Source organism: Protopterus annectens, chromosome 12.part0 (genome assembly GCF_019279795.1).
Source record: "Protopterus annectens isolate FY-2018-M chromosome 12.part0, PAN1.0, whole genome shotgun sequence".
Classification (NCBI taxonomy): domain Eukaryota; kingdom Metazoa; phylum Chordata; order Ceratodontiformes; family Protopteridae; genus Protopterus; species Protopterus annectens.
In genome coordinates, this window is record NC_056746.1 from 521414466 (window position 1) to 521438153 (window position 23688).

Consider the following 23688-nt stretch of genomic DNA (forward strand, 5'->3'; position numbering starts at 1 on the left):
ACTGCTGTGGATGAACTGATCTAAAAATAAAAAATTGAAACTCTGAATAGGTCGTGTGCAGTGCCATGACCTGTTCCTGAATACAGTGAAATGTGAAATGGGGAAATGTAAATAAATGCTGTTGGAACACAAAGTGAGGGGGGGGGGAGAGAAGAAATGTGCAAAATAAACATGACTGAAGCAAACCCATAGGAAACTATCTCAACTTTAAAGAACGTTTCTTTTAGCTTTGAGTATGCTAACTAAGCTTGAATTGTCATTGAGGCCTGGGTATCTTGTCGCATTCAGCCTTATTTGCCACATCAATTCTCTGGAAGAGAGTGTGGTTTCCCAATCCCCTCCTCTCTGGTCAGGACAAACTTTTTCTAGAACAAAGAAGCGAATGGACATACTAGGACAAACCAAAGAATGCCTAAAAAAAGCATTAGTTTCTTTTTTACATTTGATGTCATAAAAATGTTCGTATATCCTTCGTTTCAGTGCCCTTTCTGTTTTGCCTACATAGAAAGATGCGCAAACCTCACATAAACCTAGGTATACCACGCCCGATGAATAACAAGAGTAGTACTCCCTAGCTGTTAGAGTGATGTTGCGGGCAGTGATGTGTACCTTGTGAGTATTTGCGATAAAGGGGCATTGATGACATCTACCACATTGAAACGTCCCTTTCTTTTTGTTGCAACTGGAATGTTCTGACTTATCTTTGTTAATCGTGCTTTGTTCAAAAATGCCTTTCAAATTAGTGTTCCTTTTTCTAATAAAGGAAACAAATTGCCTAATTCCTCGTGGGAAATGACCACCGGCCAGAAATTCTTCAAGGTCTTTTCTATAAAAAATGCGTCAGCTGAATAGGTGTACACAAAACTCTTAGAGATGTTATGATCTGTGGTTGGTTGAGTTCTAGGGAACGGTGCTCCTGTGCCTAACAACGGTGGAAAAAACCTATCTCTTTTGATAAGGACCTCACTGAGGATATCTTGAAAAAAAACAGCAGGGTAACCCCTTTCTAGAAAAAGTGTTCTAAGAAAATCAATCTCTTCCAGAAAAAAATCCAAAGTGCTGCACATTCTGCAGGCTCGAATTAATTGACCCTTGATAATGCCTTTCTTAACGTAAGGAGGGTGCCCGCTGTCAAAGTGGAGAAAGGAGTTCGAATATGTCTCTTTTCTGTGTACCCTAGACAGGAAACATTTGTTGTTTGGATTTTTAGTCAAATGGACATCTAAATAGTGTAAAGTTGTGTTACTGATAACATAAGTGAATTTGAGAAAGGTAGTTGTGTTGTTCAAGTAGTCAATGAATAGGAAAAATTGCTCTTCTGTGCCCTCCCAAAGGATACAGATATCATCAAGATATCTTTTATAAAATCTGATGTGCTGATTCCAATTGGTGGAATGGATATATTCAGTTTCCCACTTGTGTAACACTATGTTGGCGTACGCACTGGCGCATGGCGCGCCCATGGCTACTCCACTTTTTTGACGGAAAAATTCGCCGTTGAAATAGATGAAATTATTGGAAAGAACCATAGTCATGAATTCTGTAACTAGGTTCATCAGACCATTGCTCAAATTAGATTCTCTACTTAACATTTCACTAAACCATAGTATCCCTGTACTGTGTGGGATGCTAGGAAACAATTCGACTATGTCAATCGTTGCCATGAACAAGTTAGAGTTGTCAATATCTTGGTCCAAGCGGGTTAAAAATTCCCAGGAATCCTTACATACAAAAGTTAATCTGGAGACATAGTTCTTTAAATGAAAATCCACAAATTTACTCAGAGGTTCCGTTATGCTCCCTGCTCCTGCTACAATCGGGCGGAATTTTAAAGGATCGACCCCTTTGTGAATCTTAGGTATACCAAATAAAATGGGAGTTTTTGGTTTGGATACCAGGAGATAATTGTAGGACTTTTCACGATAGCACCTTGCATTAGTAGGTCGTATAAAGAATATTTTATACTGGCGAGTGCAATATTTAACTCATTAAGAGAAATAGATTCATAAATGTTGTCATCCTGTAATAAATCATGTATATAATTTTCATATTCTAGTTGGTGCATTAAAACAATTCCCCCTCCCTTGTCAGGTTTCATCACCCGAATCCTTTCTTTTTTTAGTGTATCTATAATTAGTTGTAATCTTTGTGGAAAATTGGAAGGATGAGATACCTGTTTTCTGCCAAGATTTGCTCTCAAGGTGTTTTCAATTAGCTCTTCAAAAATTTTGAGAGTAGGATGGGTGGGGGGGTTAAAAGTGCTACTTCTGTGCAATGTTGCATCCTGACCAACTTGATTTTTAAAAAGTGATGTTAAATTCAGGTTTCTAATGAATAGTTTCAACTCAATCAAGAGTTTTGGAAGGAAGCTGGCTCTGAGTGGAACATATTGTAACCCTTTGGTAAACAGCTCAAAAAAATGTGAAGTAATTTCCAACTCAGTAAAATTGTAAATGGAGAAATTGTCAATGGTCTTAATTCTGCAGTCACCTTGTTCCTCTTCAATAAAAAACTGTGAAGTGTTTGTCAAGATTCTGCGACTACCATCTAGTGCCTCTTCCCCCATGGATTTTGTTGGAAATGATTTGTTTTCCCCCGTGGTCTGCCCTGGGGAGCTTGAAAACCCTGTTGCCCATTGTTGTTTCCTTTTTGGGCCAGTCGCTCACTTCTTCTAGGTATATCTGGATGGGCATAATCAAAATCATCATTTGTAGCTTGTATTTCACCAGAGCCTAGATCACTGCCGTTTATTCTTTGCCTCCCTATAGGTGCTGGGTAAGCCCTACCCTCACTATATTCAATTAAGTCCCTTTCTAATTTTTTGGCCTTTCTTTCTAACACCTTAAAGCAATATGTGTCAACTTCCTTAAAAGTGTCATCGTATTTCTTTTTAAAACTATTAAAATGATCATCCCTAGTGATAACATCATGTAAACTGTTAAGCTCCTTCAAAATATAGTTGCCCTTATTAACATAGTCGTTCACCATCAAATTTAACATTTCTAGCCCAGTTTTATTAAATAAATCAGTCAACTGGGAATGTAGAGTTGAGCCCATGTGAGCATTATTTGGGAATCGAAAACAGCGTAACCCCTTAGGGACACGCTCTACTTTCAAACATTCCCTTAAATAATTGATTTCAAGCTGCGAGTTTTTGTATGCATACAGTTTGTTTTTAAATGCTTCGAATTTGTTATCTAAGTGCTCAAATTGAGCATTCACAGTACCTGCTGCAAAATGTGGTTGTTTTTCAGTCCACGCTTTAAAATTAAAGCTGTTACTAGTGCAAGCATCTTGGCAGTCATTTTTGCTGTTAGGCGAGTTGCCCTGCGAAGAACCCATGGGATGGTCCACAATAACCGGTTGTTTCAGCGTATAAGTAGCTCTCGTATCTTTTTGGTGCTCTCCGTTACGCTCCCTCTCCTTATTATACTGTTGGTTACCAGGTAAGCCCGTGGAGTTGACATTGTTGGCTTGAACCAAAGTTTTGTTGAGCTGAGCTAGGAGGGCAATAACCTGGTTAAATTCTTTCCTCGTCACCGGCGTGTCATCTGGTTCTTCTCTTAGCAACAAAGGCGTGTCAGCAAAATCCGGAAAAGATAGGTCTTCAGCCATACCAAGAAACGTAAAATGTCAAGCACTCAAAAACCAAAAAACGAGATGCAGAAGACCTAGAAACCTTGACCGGAAAAAATACTGTGCAGCCACAACAAATGTAATGTAAAAATTGCTGGTGTATGATCCAGCTAAGCAAAACTGTCAAACAGTGCAAATAAACAGACCAAATGGAATCCAAAGAAAACGATTTTATGTGGACTTAGGGACACACACAGACAGTAATCTAGCTTTTGACCATCATGTGTCTACAGTAGTGAGGAAATCATTCTATGTTGCACAATTTATAAACAAAGGTATGATATCTAAGTCCAAAGAATTCATTGTTCCACTTTATTCGGCATTCATCAGACCTATCGAGTAAAATGCCCACTTTGGTATGTACCTAACCAGGGCATATCCAACAACTAAAACGTCCACACATGTTTCTCACTAAAAGAAAACACAGCATAAGTAAAATGTCCTCTAGAGACCATCCCAAGGCCCTATTCTATCTCCTACAGGCTGCTGAGGGAAGATCTATACCTGGCATACAGGGCATTGTCAGACCCTACTCTGATGGACCTCCTGCATATCCACAAAACAAACAGTACCAAAATTACACATTCTAAAGACTTAAAACTTGCCTGTGATATAAATAGGACCTGCTGGAGAGAAGTATGTATCCCAGGTATGTATCTGGAACATGCTCCCCATCCATTTGAAGCAGAGCTCCTCCCTAACCCAATTCAAGTGTAACTTGGACAACTGGATGGAGAACAGGAAATTCATCCCTGATTTGGCACTTATGTCTGTAATGGACACGGGCAACCTGCAAATATTTCGTCTCTCAGGCCTCTGCTTGTAAATGTTTCATCTCCCAAGCCCCTGCTTATACTCATCAAGGGTACTAGAACTTGTCAGAAATTTGGGATGCATGACTTGGCTTAAAAAGGCCCTTGTAGTCTTTAGCCTAGTAAACACCTGTGAACCTCTGAACTTCTTTTTCTTTGTTGACTCCTGCTTCCCCTCTACTTTCCAACTACAACATACAGATCCCTCTACTTAATCATGCTACTCCTCAGCTTATCCTCTATTTTTCTGCTGTTACTGGGCCATTTCTCATCCTACCATGATGCTATAATAGCTCTCAACATATCTCCAACTTTGTCCCAACCATCTATTTCTACTTCCTCCCTACATATCCACAAATTGCACCAAAACATTTAATGATGCCCCTTCATTTTTAACCCAAATACAGACTGATTAATTCCATTTTATCTCACACCACAACAAAATTAAGTGGAAAAATACTATCCAAAAACAAGCATCAATAATTCCCCAATATACTACAATCCTTCTAGGAAGAACATTCACCCTAATCCTGGCCCCATCTATCAAATGAACATGAAGAAAAAAAGTTATGTACTCACCATAATGTTCCATCTGAGTAGTTGTACTTCATCTGTCTTCACCCTGTGGGTTATGGATCGATAATAGATCCGACTCAGCCACATATCCAGCTTCTGATCCGAGCTCAAAGCTCCTTCGCTTACCCATAATGCCCCATGTCTCCTTCCTTCCTTCAGATCGAGTTTGCTGTCCAATCCATTAGTCATACCCGTCCCAACAGGACCTTGCCACTACTGGCAGCCCAAATTTCCTTAGCCAAAGCATGATAAAGACATCCCTAAGGTGTTCATAGGTTAGTACTAAGCTATCTGCCCTTGCGAGCCATTTTAAGCCTAGCCAGTTATCCCTTGTGAGACTCAAACCCTGCACCTTGTGCTTGTAAGGCAAGCACCTTAACCATTAGGCCACCCTCCCAACCCATATATAGCCAACACAGTTTTGACAAGGTTGGGGGAAGGAGGGGGGGGATGGCTGAAGACAAATGAAGTACAACTACTCAGATGGAACGTTATGGTGAGTACATAGCTTCTTTATCTGAAGTAGTTGACTTCATTTGATCTTCAACCTCTGGGAGGGAGTCCCCAGCTACTATACACCTTGGAGGCCCTCATGGAAAGATATTCCGGAGCATGGCGGAGTCAAAGAATGCCCTGTTCCTGGATACAATGTCCAATTTATAATGTGAAATGAAGGCATGAGATGAGGACCAAGTAGCTGCAGAACAGTCATCATCCAACAACGACACTCTGGACCAAAAGGCCGCTGAAGTAGCCATAGATCTGGTAGAATGTGCTTTTACCTGACCTGGCGGGGAAATTCCCCTGACAGAATATGCCCTAATAATACACTGGGAAATCCAGTGGGCAATAGTAACGTTGGAGACTGGCTTCCTTAAAAAAGGTTTTGAGTAAGAAATGAAAGGTTGGTCAGATTTATGAAAGGCTTTTGTCCTGTGAAAACAGAATCGTAATTGTCTATGCACATCCAACAAAAGTAATTTACATTCTCCCTTATTTTGAAAAACTGGAAAGAAGAATGGGAGATTGATCATCTGATTAATATTGGCTTCTGATGCTACCTTGGGAAGAAAAGATGGGTTAGTATGCAAATACACTCTATCCTTATGAAAAATCACATAAGGAAACTTGATCAATCGTGCTTGAAGTTCTGACACTCTCTTGGTCAAAGTAATGGTAACTAAAAAGGCAGTCTTCCAAGACAGAAACTGCAAATCGACCAAAGCTGCAGGTTCAAAGGGGGAGACGAGACTAAAGCCTGAAGCACTAATGTAGGATCCCACAAAGGCGTAGGGTCCTTCACCGAGGTCTCAGAAGAAAGGTACCCTTAAGGGAGGTCTTGCAAAGTTTAGAAGAAGCCAAAGAAGTCATATTTTCCCCCACATGAAAATGAGAAATTGCAGCCAGTTAGACTTCGACGGTGGATGAACTGGCACCTTGTTGAAAAATACCCGACAAAAATTCCTGCACCACAGAAACTGGAGCAGTAAACGGATCCAATGCACCCTGCAAAGCCCATACAGAAATAACTTTTCAACTTGCTACAATATATCCTCCTGGTGGAAGACTTATGAGCCGCCACCAGAATGCTTTTAATGGGAGAAGTAAATCAGGAGTCCTAATAATCATGGGAACTGGAGCAGCCAAACTGTGAGATTTAGGCTGCCCAGGTCTGGATGGGAAATCCCTGAGGAATGAGAAATGAGATCCAGAACTGGATCCAATGTCCATGGTGGAGCTACTAGATGAGACTATAGAGAGGGAAACCAGACTTGGCAAGGCCAGAACGGGGTGATGAGGATCACAAAGCTCCCCAGCCTGCAAGCTTTCTGAAGAAATTTTGGTAGCAAGGGCAGAGGAGGATAAGCATACAGAAGACTGGGAGGCCAAGCATGAATAAGAGCGTCTCTGGGGGCTTCCCCCCGAGGGGGGTTCAGAGCGAAGAACTCGCTGAATTTCGCATTGGAAGGAGATGCGAATAGATCCCAGCAAGGTTGACCCCACTTTTGAAAGATCTGTTCCACCACTGATGGATTCAGAGACCATTCGTAAGGCATCAGGTTAGATCTGGGTTGGGAGGGTGGCCTAATGCTTAAGGTGTTTGCCTTACAAACACAAGGTGCAGGGTTTGAGTCTCACAAGGGATAATTAGCTAGGCTTAAAATGGCTCGCAAGGGCAGTTAGCTTAGTACTAACCTATGAACCTATGAATCTGCTTAGCCAGTCCGCTAGAATGTTGGACCATCCCGGAATGTGCGTTGCAACCAGAAAACGTCCAGTGGAGATCGCCCATTCTCACACTCTCATGGCTTTGCGACATAGGGGGTAAGATCTGGTTCCACTCTGTTTGTTGATGTACCAGACCACCAACATGTTGTCTGCCTAGATAGCAACCGTCCCTAGTGGAAGATGGGCATTAAGAGCCTGCAACTCGAGAAGCACCACCCTCATCTCCAGGATGCTGATATGCAAACTGGTCTCGGATAGTGACCACGTGCCTTGAACTGTCCTTTCCGAGCAGTGCCCCCCCAACCAAGCTGGGAGGCGTCCGTAGTCACCGTGTCCTTGGGGAATGATGGGAGAAAGGGATGTCCCCGGACTAGGTCTGGAGAATGAATCCATCACTGAAGAGAGTCCCTGCAAACTCGGGAGATTCATACAGGATGAGACAATGGCACATCTAACAAGGACCATTGAAATGCCACAGTCCACTGAAGACTCCGCATGTCAAGGCACACTAAGGATAGCAATTAATAGTGGCCACCATAGACCCCAATGCCCGCAGTACCGCTTCTGCTGTCGGAAACTGAGCTTGTAGGACATAAAGAACATGCAGCTTCAGGCTGTGTATCCTGTCTCGAGTAAGGAAACATTTGTCTGGACAGTGTCTAATCGAGCCCCAATGAAGTCTAAGATCTAAACTGGGATCAGAGATGACTTGCTGAGATTGATGGTGATGCCCAACCTCTGTGCTAGTAGAAGGAAGTAATCCCTGGCTTGACCAAGTTGATGCTTGGAAGGGGCAGTGAGGAGCCAATCGTCCAGGTAAGGGAAAATCCGCCCTTACTGACATTACTTTGGTGAACACCCTAGGAGCTATGGTGAGACCAAAGGGAAGGGCTCTGAACTGATAACGATTGGCTCCTAGCCAGAAGCAAAGGATCCTCCAAGAGCATCTGTCCATCTTGATATGATAGTACGCGTCCTAGAGGTTGATCAAGCACATCCAGTCATTTGCCTGCAGAAAGGGCAGGATGGATAGAAGTGTGACCTTATGGAAGTTTGCCTTGGCCACAAACAGGTTCAAGGTGGATAGATCCAAAATGGGTCTTAGGTCCCCCATTTTCTTTGGCACTAAAAAGAACCCAGAATAAGTGTCTGATCCGGAGTGGTTAAGGGGGACAGGCTGGATGACTTGTTTTCTTAGCAGCTTTTCTATTTCTAGTACTGCTTCCTCCCTTTGCATGGGTAGGACGTCTGGGAGGTGTTTTGGTGGTAGGGGTGGTTCGAGGAATGGGATTGAATAGCCTCTGGATATGATCTGCAACACCCAATGATCAGTTGTTATGGACTCCCATTCCATTGGGTATAGTGATAACCAGCCCCTGCCTGCCTCCAGAGATGAGCAGTCGGGCAGCCCTTCAAGGCTGCTATGCGGGTCTGTCCGAGAATGGTTCTCGGGACCCGTAGTTTCTTGGACCCCCTCTGCCTCTAGGGCAGCGTCTATCATAACCCCCTCTACCTCTAGAAGAAGGTGAGTCCTGAGTGTCTCAAGAAAAGGCCTAAGACTTCTGGAATCACAGCTTCTTCGACCCTCGCTGATTCCTAGAAAAGAATCTTTGAGGGGAGAAGAAGCAGATTCCGACGGCAGGCAGGGTCTTCCTGTTCTTCTCACTCTGGACCAAAGTCTTGCGTACTGACTTCCCAAACAGGGAGGAACTGTCATACAAGGCATTGGTGAACGATGCCTTAAAGGGTTCTGAGAACTGACAGAGCCGGAGCCAGGTGTGTTGCTTGATGGTAACGCCTGTACAGGCTGCCCTAGCAGCTCCCTCAGTAGCATGGGAGAGGAGACGCATGGAGGTGTTAGCAGCTGACTTCAGGGTGGAAATAAGAGTGGAAAGCATTGTCTTGTCTCCCACCAACATGGACAAAGAGTTTGATTCAGCCATCTTCTTAACTAGGTCTCGCTGCACCCAAATCACATGTGCCATGTAATTCAGCGCTCTTACTGAGCAGGTTGCTGAAGCGTATACCCGCTTCCCAAATCGATCCATCGTCCTTGACTGTCGGTCAGGAGGATGGACTGTACAGCTCTCCTGAGTGAGCTCTTTCTTGGTGGCAGCTGCCACCACCATAGCATCAACCAGGGACCCTTTGTTCCAGTACGTCCTATCCAAAGAGGGGCTAAGAACTTTGTCCAGGTGTTTTGGGATGGGCTCCATCATGTCCGGTTCCTTCCACGCCCGAGATGTTATGAGATCCACTAAGGGATCAGCAGGAGGGGACACCCAGGAAGTAAATGGGCCTGTGCAGAATACCACGAGGAACACAGATTCATCCGAGGTAGGTTTTTGGGCAGACCACCCCCGCTCTGGCGGAGGAGTTCCATGCACTTCCTCAGGGGGTGACCGGGGGGAAACCTTCCCCTTCCTCCAAATCGGTGTCTTCGGTGAGTGACTCCAGCATGGAGTCCAACTGCCTCCTTTTGCACGTCCATTTGCGAGGTATCTCCTCAGTGGGAATCTCTGCAGAGGACTTGCCAATGTTCTGCTGCTCCCAAGTGGGAGCTTCCTGAGGCAAAATGGAGACAGGCTGTCCCTGAGATGGTAGGATGGTCAGGACCGTACCCAAAACAGAGGGAGTTGGGGCGGAGTTCAAAGACGAGATGGTCAAGGGTCTCAACGAAATCTAGAAAACCCTCTCCACCACATCAAAGGATAAAAGAGAACGGACATCCTGAAAAAGGTCAGTAGAAGCCGTCCCCCTCTGACCCAACAGGGAAGTCAGAGCCGAGACTCCAGAGGCAGAGATACCAGGGGAAAACTGCACTCAGACACACTCAGAACGGACAGCAACCCCTCGGATCTGACACCGAGGCTACAGCTCCAACAGCTCGGATTAGACCCAGTCGGATCTGACTTGCTCAAGGCAATGTCCAACATCGAGGTACAAGGTACCGTCGGCGCCACCCCCTCGATCATCGGAGGGTCCTCGGATCCAAAGGCTCTGAAACTGAAGGCCAGATCAGAGAAGGAGTAATCAAGGTAGAGACAGACTGCAACCTCCCTGCTCCGGAGGGAGAGGTGGGAGGCAAGACTCCCATCTGGATTTGGGTGCGGATGCTCTTCCGCATCATCCTGTCCATCTCCATTTCACTAAGGCTCCAGATGGAGCGGGAGTAGGAGGCTACCAACTACAGTCTGGAGTGCCGGTGAGGGGAAACCCAAACGGGATACTGGATCCAGGACTCCTCCGGCTCAGGGAAAAACCTGGGAGAGTAGAGCCGGGGAGATCCTGGTCTGGTAGCTGGCCTAGATTTCTCCGGTGGCCTGGCCGGAGCCAAGCAGTCAGATGAATGCTTATTTGGCCTGTCCTTTTATGACTTTTCCCCTTCCCCGGACCTCTTGGAAGGAGTTTGAGTCCCAGAGGCCGGGGAAGAGGTAGAAGCTGAGGCTGATCCAGAAGCTAGGGGCACAGGGGCTACAGTCCCCTTGGAGGGAAGTAGGCCCTTCAAAATGAGCTTATCCCTCCTGTCCTTCAGTGCCCTATGGTTAAACCCCACACAGACAGAACAGGAGGTTTGTAGATGGGCCGCACCCAGACACACCACGCACAGAGTGTGGCCATCGGCTGGAGAGAGCTTATGGTCACACTCTGTGCACTTTCTGAAATCTGGCTTTGGGGTATCTGCCATACTCTCAAGATAGGCCCAACTCACCACACAAGCACGCTATATAGGAAAGACAGGAAAAGTTTTTTTTTTTTTACCGATGACCTACGTGGAGGGGAGGTGGAAAGTAGAGATAGAAATATAGATCAAAGGAGAGAGAAAAAATCCCCAAAAGTCACTCACTTACCCAAAAATATGCTAAGAGCTCAGACCACGAAGCTTACTTTTCAGTGGCAAATGAGATCTGGAGGTATGAAGGAGACAGGGGGCATTACGGGTAAGCTTTGAGTTCAGATCTGATGCTGGATATGCGGCCGAGTCGGACCCGTAACCCACAGGTTGAAGATCAAATGAAGTCAACTACTTCAGATCTACAATTATGTTTGGAAACAGAAAGGTAGAACATATGCTTTACCAACTCCATAGCCTTCACACTTTGTACTCCAGCTTTTTAAATACATTATATGACTGGGGTCCAAACAGCAACTCCTTACCCAAGGGTGCATTTATCTAGGCATGGCCATTATAACTGACCTCATTGCAGCAAACCTTGACACTGCATCTGCATTGTCATACCTACATCTAAGTGTATGCTTCTATAATTGTAAATCAGTTTCTATTTAAGTGACCACTGAAGCTTTCTGGCTCACATCCTGCACTCTCCCAACAACCCTGCAAAAGTTGCACAAGGACACATTCCTTGTATTTCAAAAAAGTGGGTCTGGTAGTTCAACGCCCTGAATGTCACAGTTACCAAAGCATATACCTTTTCCAAATCCATCCATTAATCTAACTTCCATGTCACTGGGAAGGTCCTTTTGCAGATCCTAGAGAAGCTGTATCCAGGTCTGCAATAGGGTTCTTATATAGAAACTTGTGCAAGCCCCTGCACCCTGAAAATATTGCCAGGCCTCTTTTTTTGGTGGGGGGATTATGACTCCAGAAGTCAGCATCAGAGACACCTATGAAGGCCTCCCATACTGCAAGGACAGCTACTGTTTTAAGAGGGCCCAGTCTCAAAAGATCCATTGCTCTTTCCTGGGAGGTTGAAGCCTCATAGATTAGCAACTGGAAATTCATACTCATAATGGAGATAGTATCCCTAAATGACAGATATTATGGGAGTGAGTGAAGCCTAACATAACTTCACTGTCTCTGTCAAAGAACAAGGGGCAAGACAGCTGGGATTGATAGTCCAGAGATCCTTCACCTCCTCCTCTTCCTCACAGCAAAAGGAGTCAGGATTTCTTATGTGGAAGAGCCCCTTTATTCTTTTGGTGGTCAAAACTCTGGACCTAGAGGGCTAGCTAGATTCAAGCTACAGGCTTTTATAAATTAAAAGACACTTAAGCCAGCTTTGTCAAATCCTGAGATGGAAGCAAGGTAAGGGTAGAAAAGAATGACATGCATTAAGGTAGAAGCTTAGGTTTGGCAGAGATGTGGACCTCAAAACATCTTTGTCTTGTAGAAGAGCAGACAGCTGCCAGGGATTTCTGCACCCAAGAAGGAGAATATTTCTTGACTTCCTGCAAGTCCAAATGTCCTCCTCAAGTATAATCAAGAGGATACCTCCTTCCCCTTATTAACAAAATATTGTTCAGGAGCAGACTCTTGTTTGGCTTCTGTTGCCTACTGTCTGGTTAAAATCTTCAGTCCAGTGGGATGTGCTGAAGACAGTGTGGTGTATTCCAAAGCTGCACTACTAGAGGCCTTGGCTGTTAGAGATGTCAGGGTTGAGGACTGCTCAAGTGGCTCTTCAGAGCTGACATTTTCAGACCATGGATCTCTACAAGAATGGCCTGACTGCAGTGTCTCTTTGGACTTTTCCTTCATGCCTCACTTCTCTGCCTCACATTACTGACTACCCACAAAGGCTGGGTCCCTCAAGTGTAAATCACACCAAGCACTGCATTCCCCACTGCTCAGTAGAAATGATAAAACTACTAAACGGACTGTGAGGTTCACATGATTACAATAAGCTAATCCTGTAATTTGTAAATATTTTTCAATTGCCGCCAGTGTTTTGTATTACATGTACACAAATAAAATAAGACAGCAATAAACATTAACAATAACTAGTACCTCTTAATATGTTTCCTACCATACTGGCTATAACCTATTCAATGCAAGTGCAGAAATCCCTTATTTATATGCAGCAAGGGCACTCAGTATTTCGGAAATTGAATGCACAAGAAACCCCAGGATTCCATACACCTCAAAGGTAAGGCTACATATGTATCACTACTCACAGCTAAGGAAGAACTAAACAGAAAAGCACAATAAGCAGAAGATGCATACACACAGAAGGACTATCAAGATGGCGAGGGGAATGGGGGTTAGGAAGCAGGGAAACGGTGCAGGACCACTCTAGAAGGAAACATCTGGAGGAAATAAGTGACCACGGAGAAACAATATGATCAACCAAGACATTGAGGGTCAGGCAAAGTTCAGAATGAAAGATCAGGGTTATGGTGTTACTTGTGTAGTTGTCTGGCACACATTCCCACTTAATAGCATTCTCACAATACAGACAACTGATTTCACAGCCACGGTCTGCTTAACTGTAATATCTACACACTAGATTCTCCCTATTTATGTTTTTTACTGTGTGCAGACTCAAGTGCACACTTTCAAGGATGACCCCAAGACTGTGACCTAGTTAAGAAACTATACAAGAGGACAGGAGAACCCTTATCTGCTGGATACAGCTTGTTCACAACTCACTATGACATGAAGGGCCAAATTATTTGCTTATTCTTTGTTTTATCCAAAAATACATTCCTGTCACATGCCAGGGCCAGAAGCAAAAAACTGACAAAATAACTATACAAAACGAGCTTATATATATATATATATATATATATATATATATATATATATATATATATATATATATATATATACATACACACACACACACACACGGATCCTATTTGTATTGTCGAAAGTATGGGTCATCGAACCGTACTTTATCGAACACACTTTAGCAAAAGTGCATTTTGTCGAAAATGCACTTTCGCTAAAGAAAAAAAAACATGCAGTTTGCATGTATCGTTAGTTGTAAATCAACGTATACTGTTGATGTACAACTAAGGAAACTCCTGTTGAGATCGTGGTACAATGGGGAGAAGGAAATATTCCCTTTTCCCCACTGTAGTGCGATCTTGAAGTGAGAATAATAAAGTGGGGGGGCAGAGCCCCCCACATCAGGGGTGCAGGGGGCTTGCCTCCCTTTATAATACTGTTTAGTTTATGGGTTTTTTTTTTTTTTTTTTTTTTTATATATATATTTTATTGTTTTTGTTCTGCGAAAGTGCATTTTTGATATAATGTACTTTTGCGGAAGTGTATTATCGGAAATATGGTTCGATGAACCGTATTTTCGATAATACAACATAGACCCATATATATATATATATATATATATATATATATATATATATATATATATATATATATATATATATGTATATATATATAATTACAATAAATCCTGTAAACAAAAAACACAACTCACTAACACTATGCAACAGTGAACAGAGGGGAAATGAGTATTAAAGTGTAAAGAAACACAGTGTTTACATTAAAAGCACTAAAATACCAGACAACATAAAGATGCTAAATCCTAAACAAAGGCAGCGCATGCAACAACTGCATTTAATAGGTACAGTGTACTGCATTTAATAGGTAAAGTGTATGCAACAACTGAATTTAATAGGTACAGCGTATGCAACAACTGAATTTAATAGGTACAGCGTATACAACAACTGAATTTAAAAGGTACAGCGTATTTCTCATCAGTACAGTACAATAGTACTTCATGTACGTGATGCAATTCAAGAGAGTATTTACCTGTTGACTCTCACAGAAGTGGGACAGCATAACACTGCTCAGTAAAACCAGTGTGTAGTATCATAACACATTTCCAGTTCCCACAAAAAAGACATTTGGCTCATTACACATCAGAGAAGGTGATCATCATAGGGATGTATAGAGATTACAGTTCAGATTAAGCTTCACCTCCACTGTCCACCCTCTTCTAATCAAAACTGTTTTATCATGAAGAAGATAAAACCATAAATGGTTATAAAGTGATTTGTTGATGTTCCTACCTGGATCATGGCATCTTGCGACAAGTGCTGCAACACATTTTCTTCAGTCATTCCTCATATATCTGGGCCATTTTTTTTTAATAAAATGCTTTGAAATCTGTTCTAAGTCATGACAGAAATAAATCTATAGTATTCCTTAGTGACATCGCCCTAGGGAGTAACACTGTGGTTCATCCACAGACTTTAATGGATGGACTCCTACACACAGGTGATGCTGTGTCCTCTAAAGTCTATGGACATATTCCTATACTATCCCTTACACCGACGTCACACAGGATGAAGGTCAGCTGAGTTTCTCAAAAAGTCAGCATAAAAAAATGTAGTTTTGCAAGTAACATAACAAACAATGTGGATGAATACAACATAAATGAGTGTAGGGAAAATGCATCACAGTGCTGTAAGCACTACATGCCATGGTGGAAATTGTATATAAAACAATGTCAGTAAATCACTTTAAACATTTCTTTTTTAAAACATTCAGTCTGCTGCTACCATAATCACAAAGTTTTGCCATCAATTCAAGGAAAAAAGAACTGACTATATGCTGTCTAAAATACTTCTCATTGGAAGAGGTGATGAAACAGCAACACACTCAGCAGGCAATAATGCACTCAGCAGCCAAAGCCTTAACAAGGAAAGATTGTGAAGCACATTACAAAAATGGACTGAACATGTGAAGTGCTTAATATGTTCTTGCCTTTTTCCAAGAAAATGGATTTCTGAAGACAAATGGCAACCTATTTTCTTCAATTCAGATGCTACACATTAGGCACAATAATAACAGCCTGGAACACTGAGTCTGAAAAGACGGGGGAAAAAACATCCAGAACTTTACCTGACAGCTGCACGGATCAATGCTCAGGCACTGAACGGGCTGTCCACTGCATGACGACTTCATAAAGAGCAAACTAGTAGTTACTGATTACACCAACTATGACCACTCTGGGAGGGCAGCAGTCTGTGGCTGTTACAATAGTGACCTCAAGCCTGTACATTTTTCCGTACTTTTTTTTCCCTTATTTTATCTTTATTTATACAAAATGATGCAAAAGCCTGAGTTTTGTTTGGTACCCGAATCTCTTAGCAGAGGCAGCAGTACAAACTGATTGAAAACATCATGCACTTGTTATGCCTGACTAGACAGCTGAACTACATTTTCCACTTGTACAACAAAGCAAGCCATTCAAAAGAAAGAAAAAAAAGGTTATGATGTAAAACAAGAACAAAGAAAATTTTCTGTTAATGGTGTCTGTGACAGTTGTAGATTTGTTGACACCTAAATACCGCCTGAAGCATAAAATAAGGTTATAAGTAAACTTGTATGTCTTGTTATAACAAGGACAAGAAAGAAGAAATTTCTGCTGCAGTCTGTCCAGAATAGTTTAAATACAAATATTTTAGAAGTTTTGTCTTCTTTTCATTTGCCCTCATATGACAAGCTGCCCCATGTTTACTGACCATTACTACACTTGTTCATTTTCATACAAACACTTTTTTATGCAAGGCTTACCATCAGGGGTGCAAGACAATTAATTTCAAGTCCTGCAACTTCAGAAAAGAAAATGTGAGTTTCTATTATGTACAGCAATTGCTGAAACTCAGTTTAACACTATTAAAATATGTTTTGCAGGAAGGGGTTCTGTCCACCAAAAAAAAGACATAACATGGGGGATATGCCCCCCGATACATACATACTCTGAGATTACTGTACCTAACAGTAAAGAGAACATTCCTAAGTACAACCTCAGATGTGGTGCGTTGCGTGTCTTACTATTCTAAGGACTGAAATAAGGTCCATGGAATTTTAACAGACACCACTTATACAAGCTTTCAATAGTTGCAGAATACAGGTCCTATTTATCATCATACTGAAGACGGCAACTTTTTTGTAATGTTTCATATATCCTTGTCTCCCGAGACATCAATGCATGGACAAATGTGTCAGAATTACAACGGGACAAGGAATAAAATGCTTTTTTGGATAAATGGTAGAAAGCCACAAACACTCGTCAGAGAGCAGCAGGTGAATCTAGCAGGCCTGAGCTCTACAATACATAACAAAGAAGTCACAAACATACATGACAGAGCATGGGGATATACAATTTGCTTTATCTCAAATCTACACAGCATGCCTTACCATTTTAGCATCTACCTAATGTGCGCAGTCAGCTGCAAATGACAGACAGTAAATGGGCACGTCTACTATTTCTTTAACTTGAAGGGAGAAGACTATTAACACACAAAGCATTTCATGTTAAGTCATAATTTACCTTTAGAAATGGCAAAATAGCAGTAAAAAAGACCAACTGTGATCCTGAGGCTTTGTGAAGGTTTCTACTGCAGCCTACACTGATCATATTTATATATATCCAATATTACTGTTTCATGGTGCTTAGGGCACTTTGCAAATACACATTTCCCCTTTGCCCCTCCCTGACGTTTTCTGTTAAGAAATGTCTCTCAATCACATGACAACTTCTGCACATATGCGGTTCAATGAAGCTGCAGGATTCGTGCTCTTGCAGTGTCTCTAGGGATGTTGAATCCTTACCCTGCTACCAGGAATTAATCCCTGACATGGCCACTCCCTATCCTCAAATCTAGGAGGAACATCACTGGTCTATGCCCATTCTAACTCACCCTCTCAAAGACTGCCCACTGAGACTAGCCTCTTTTGTCCAACCAGTTCTACTAGCAGTCCACTCAAGTGCCCTATTAAAAAGGTGACATTATCCATTTGCTCTTTTACCAGCATCTGTGTGCATAGTGTCACTACATTGCAATGAGTAACAATCTTACAATACTGTAAAACCTTTAAATCACAAGCTGAGGATCCCATGCCAACAGTAACTGCTGGAAAAAATTGCTATTACTTTGTGAAAATATTTACCTTGTCTATGTTGTTGCTGGTGGGTGGAGCTACGTTTAGGCTATCTCTTAGGTAACTGCCAGCCTTCTCGCAATATGCCATGCTCACTTGACAGCTGTCCTGCTTCCAGAAAGATGCATGTACCGCCTTAAATGCAAACAGTGCAGCTTTTGGCAAAGGGTTTCTAGGAATATAAATTCAAGTAATGAAAATCTTATACGGAAGTAATAGAAAACAGCTTTACAAATTAAGAAAGAAATGAAAACACATGTTCAAATTATAACTTAAAAGCATACACACACACACACACACACACACACACACACACACACACACACACACACACACACACTTCTTCAGGACACACCATCTGTTAGCCCTTGCTCAGCTATCATCAAGCTCAACAAAGCAATAACTGACAACAATAAATGAAAATAGCAGGTCTAAAATTGCAGCCAGCTAATTATTTATTCCCAATATGCAAATACCAAGACTTGTGTGAGACCTAACCTTGGTACTACATAACAAAGAACACTGCTGAAGAGTTCACACTTCTTGCTCCTGTTTAATGAAGGTCTCGCATAAATCTCGGTACAATAAAGGTAGAGATAAGGACTCAGCTGCTGCAATGTGAGATCTGTTCTTTTCTTTGTTTAGTACTTTAGATCAGATAGCGCTGATCATGAAACTGTACACCAAAATAAAATCAATGGCATCAATTCATTTAAGTGAATAAAAAAATTAGGCAACTGAGGTGTTTCTTTATCGTCTAACAGGATAAGACTTTGAGAACTCTACACTGCACTGGTTCATAGCTATGGCAAGAAACAATGAATGTAAAGGCTGGGTATGATACCAGTTGTGGAAGACTTATCATCACATTACAAGAGACACTGCAATGCTCTTTGGTAATGAGGGAATGGGCAGGGACTGCACTCTGAAGGTGTCATCCTTCAGATGAGACATTAAACTAAATTCTCATCAATCTCAGAGGGTCACAACATTTACCATTTACTTGTTAATGCTTAACATTAACTGTACAGTAACCCAATCAAAGCAATAATCAATAATTAGGTAACATAAGAAAAATTACCAGTGAGTAAATTTTTAACAAGGCAGATAAAAATGAACTATGCCACAATAAAATATCTAAAGGGACATCTTAATTAAATTCCCAATAAGGGTTCAGATAAATTTGTCAAACAAAGACTGTCCCTCCTAAAGGAGTTCTAACAACTACAAGCTCAAAGTAGGAAAGACAATGAATTCAATAGATGAGGTGACAGATAGGTGATGACTACTGGATATCTCTATACTCATCCTGGGAGTTAAAAGCAACTCTTCTGGAACAGAGTGAGTGTACTGAACACAGGAGACTAAACTGTGCTTGTAGTGAGTGAATACAGATCTTGCAGGGCTCTATAGCTGACCACCAGAGTTTTGAATAATCATCTAGAGTAAAGAGCTGGCCACAAGTCTCAAAATATCAGAATTAAATGGTTGAAGAGAAAAGTTCTAATCAAAGCCCATGTCACAGAATATTGTATCCAGTGAATGCACCCATGGTCAATGTCCCTGAGCTTAAAGTAAAGAAAGTTAATATAGTCCCACCAAGAATGGACTAGGCCTAGGGCATGAATGATTGTTTCAATATAAGATTATACGACAGAAGCCAAAGCTGGTACCTGGTTCCAAATGCCCACATCACAAATTTGGTGAACGTTAAAGATCTCACAATTTTTATCAAAAAGCATATTGCACTGCTTTATACCTATGTATATCCCATACATGTACATACATACATAGTTATATGTACATATTTAGCCACTTAAACTATTCTTTACATTTTTCATCCTACCAATCCTTTCCAACAGAACTAAAATTTAATCTTTTATAAAGTTCTGTTATCACACCTTATTATATATATATATATATATATATATATATATACACACACACACACACATACACACACACACACATACATACATATCACTTCCCCAAACCTTCCTATCCACACAAACCAAATTCAAGTCTTCTCCGGTCATTTTGTCATATCTGTATACTACTCATCCCTTATTAGTAACGCTTATTTTACCATATTCCAAAATCCATCTACCCTCTTGTATCCTAAAAGCACATGCTTCAAAGTAGTCTCGTCTACATCTTTGCAGTAAACGAGTCTTCCCTGTGGCTATTTATGCATCATCCCTTCTTTTACTGACATTTTTAAACATCAAATCATTTTACAATGTTAAACCTGCTTTGCATTCTATATACATTTTCCTACGTACACTTCAGGAATGCACCAAACAGTCTCTCTCCCTTATTTTGTACACCATTTTGCCCTATCTTTTTCTACTATGTCACTATGCGACTTCCATTGTTTCACATCCTACCATACAAAAAGCTATCCTTCTTGTATAATCTTATTCCTTGTCTTACTCCTTCCCAATATTCTTTATATTTACCAAAACTTCCTTCCATTAACTATATGTAGTACAAAAACATACAAAATAAACGGTATGATACGTCAAGTTTAACCCTCCCTTCTTTTAATCTTTGTAAATAACAGTCCTCTTTAAGTGATCGTCTTCTCCCACAAAAATACAATTATTTCCAGTTATGCCATTGCCATTCCTTCCAGTAAACTAAATATATCTGCAAAATAACTTAACAGACTTAGAAGAAGTGAATTTATCAAGCGTATCCAGCTCCACTAATGAAGTGGGATAAAGCCCTGACTATGACCAAAGAGACCCAAGTAAAACTAGCAGCTCTGGGACTTCCTAAGACTGGCATGTGGAAGGAGTGGCATTAAAGAAGCTCAGCTTGCTCATCTATCTTCAGGGGAGGAGGTGTGCATGCTCAGGGCACACTGTTTGTGACAGAATCTTGTTATAGACCAGGGATCTCATGGATGTGTTTGTCTACACAGGGCAGCGCTAATAGATCATGTCACATACAGAGGCATGGACATACACCACAAAAGCTTGTTGCATGTTATGCCCTAGGACACCAACCAGCATGCACAGGGGGAAGATTTACGTGATAAGTAGAAAAACCCTCTAAAAAAATAACAGTTTCACTTCCTGTTTGCTGATCCAGACCCCTAGGCAAATGGATCAATAAAGCAATAAAGCGGCTGTGAAGGAGGAAAAAAATACATTTATTTCACCAAGGGTAACTTTTTTTTTTTTTTTTTTGCAAAGTTGTCATGAACAGCAGACTGCCACCGACACTAAGTCTCTAATGTTACTCATTACCTCACTCCATCTTTTCTACACATATCCTTTCCATCAAAAATAAATCACACAAATTACTAATTTTTTTTCTACAAACATAAATAGATAACTTTGTAATGGTCAGTATGAGATTCTGCACAACTGGGCAAACTGTTGATTATACAAAGATATTACTGTGATCAGAGCATAGCACTGCACCAAAGACAGCAACTTTGGACAGGATTACAAAACTCTGCAAGGTGCAGGGAGAGAAGCACCCTACATTGGGAGAATATAGCAGTGTACCACCTCAAAAAAAAATCCTGGTATTAAACCCTTTTAGAACAATTTTCTTTTATTCAACAAAACTTTCAGTAAACCCATTGCTAATGAGCTGTGTTCCACATAGGAAAAGCAATATTTTTGAAAAGAAAATTTGATACAATTGTTACAGTCAAAAGTTTTGTAGTAGAAGTATACATAAACAATAAAACATTATTTGTTAAAGTCACACAAACAGTAGGAAGGGACTGAAACAAAATCAAGGATGTTAAACCGTTATGATGTATGCGATTATTGTTAAACCTTTATGATGTATGTGATTTCACTAACTAATGGGACTTTTGAAGAATCCTAATGTTACATGGGAAAAAAATGAAAGGTCTATGCTTCTGAAGCCATCTCACAAAATTGCTTTAAAATCGAAAATCCTTAACATTATGTCTACAAATGCCTCCACATAGAGCAAAGTACTGCATACAGTTTAAGACTATGTGGTATCAGGGCCCCCAGACCTTAACCTCCCCCAGCAAAAATGTGGACCTGCAACTAATAAAAAAATCTACCTGAAAAAGACGTAAATTACAAACTTTGAGTTTATCTACAATATAAAATACCACTACAAAAGTCACTGCTGATGTGTTCTAAGCACAGTAGATGGAAACAGTAAATAATGCACTCATTAAAGAGGACCTTTTATAGATTAGTACTTAGGTTCATAGATTAGTATTAAGCTAACTGCCCTTGGGAGTCATTTTATGCCTAGCTAGTTATCCCTTGTGAGAATCAAACCCTGCACCTTGTGTTTGAAATTGTAAGGCAAACATCTTAACCATTAGACCACCTGTTTCTTTAATAGGTTCATACTAGGCTAACTGCCCTTGTAAGCCATTTTAAGCCTAGCCAATTATCCCTTGTAAGACTCAAACCCTGCACCTTGTGCTTGTAAGGCGAACACCTTAACCTTTAGGCCGTCCTCCCAACCCCTTTAGAGGATCAACTAATATACCAAATAGTAACATACCTTTTATATCTCATTCTGAGGGGACACAGCCAGTGGGTTGAACGCTTTGGTAGAAAAAAACATTACCAAAATAGGGTAGAAAGCTCGTTTCACCCTTGACAGCCCCCCCCCCCCCCAATGAAAGATACTACACTCATGGAGTGGAATGGAGATCCAAACAATATAATATTGGTATGTATGGAGTCAAGACAACTGCAGTATACTCAATAAATTAATCAACAAACACAAAACTGCCAATGATGCTCCTGAGTAACCAAGTCTTGTATACAAAATAAATCCAATAATCCAAATAAACCAGCAGGACTCAGAAGTGGCTTCAGGTTCCAGTATAAAAACATTTAATAAAACACAAGCGCTTTCGTAGATGAAACCCACTTCTTCAGATGTCAGTACTCAATACATTGTTGTGCAAAATCTTACACATGGGAAGTTGTACATCCCACTCCACCACAAAGCATTCACAAGTATACCTTCCAGGAGAGGCAACCCCCCCCCCCCAAGAACCTTTAACTTAAATACAACCACCCTGACATCACAAAGATCAAGAGACAAAAAAAAGATGTTATGTACTCACCATAACATTCCATCTGAGTAGGTAACTTCATTTGTCAGCAACCTGTGGGTATCGGATCCGAGCCGGCAGCTTTCCAAGCTAAAGATCTGAGCTCTCAGCTCCTCCCCTTACCCACAATACCCTGCTACCTCCCTCCAGTCCTCAGATCGAGTTTGCCAACTTATCAAGCAACAAACAGCCAAACCATACTCGAAAAGAAAAACGCTAACCTGATGCCTAACAGAAGGAAGACATTCCGTCATGGCGATGACCACAAAACAGGTTAGGGGGAAGGAGGGGGGGGTTGGTTGCTGACAAATGAAGTTACCTACTCAGATGGAACGTTATGGTGAGTATATAACTTCTTTATCTGAAGTAGTTAACTTCATTTGATCAGCAACCTGTGGGACAGAGTCCCCAGCTACCAAAAAACCTGGGAGGTCCTCAAGGAAGAATATTCCGGAGCACTGCGGAGCCAAAGGCTGCCCTCCTTCTGGATATCAGATCCAGCTTGTAGTGTGAAATGAAGGTATGAGAAGAGGCCAAAGTAGCTGCCGAACAGATGTCATCTAAGGGAACTCTTGACCAAAATGCTGCAGAGGTAGCCATAGAACGGGTAGAGTAAGCATGAACCCCCAAGGGTTCTGGCCAACCGGAAGCTTTATACGCGTGTAAGATGCAGTGGGATATCCATCTAGCTAAAGTGACTT

At 41.5% G+C, this 23688-nt stretch overlaps 1 protein-coding gene across 1 annotated transcript in view; it reads right to left on the reverse strand.

Moving 5' to 3' along the window:
- Positions 1–23688, reverse strand: part of SREBF1 (sterol regulatory element binding transcription factor 1) — a 631726-nt gene that overhangs the window by 208961 nt on the left and 399077 nt on the right. The window contains exon 16 of the mRNA XM_044088935.1: positions 17920–18082. Coding sequence (XP_043944870.1) covers positions 17920–18082 — 163 coding nt within the window. The remainder of the gene's footprint in view (positions 1–17919; positions 18083–23688) is intronic.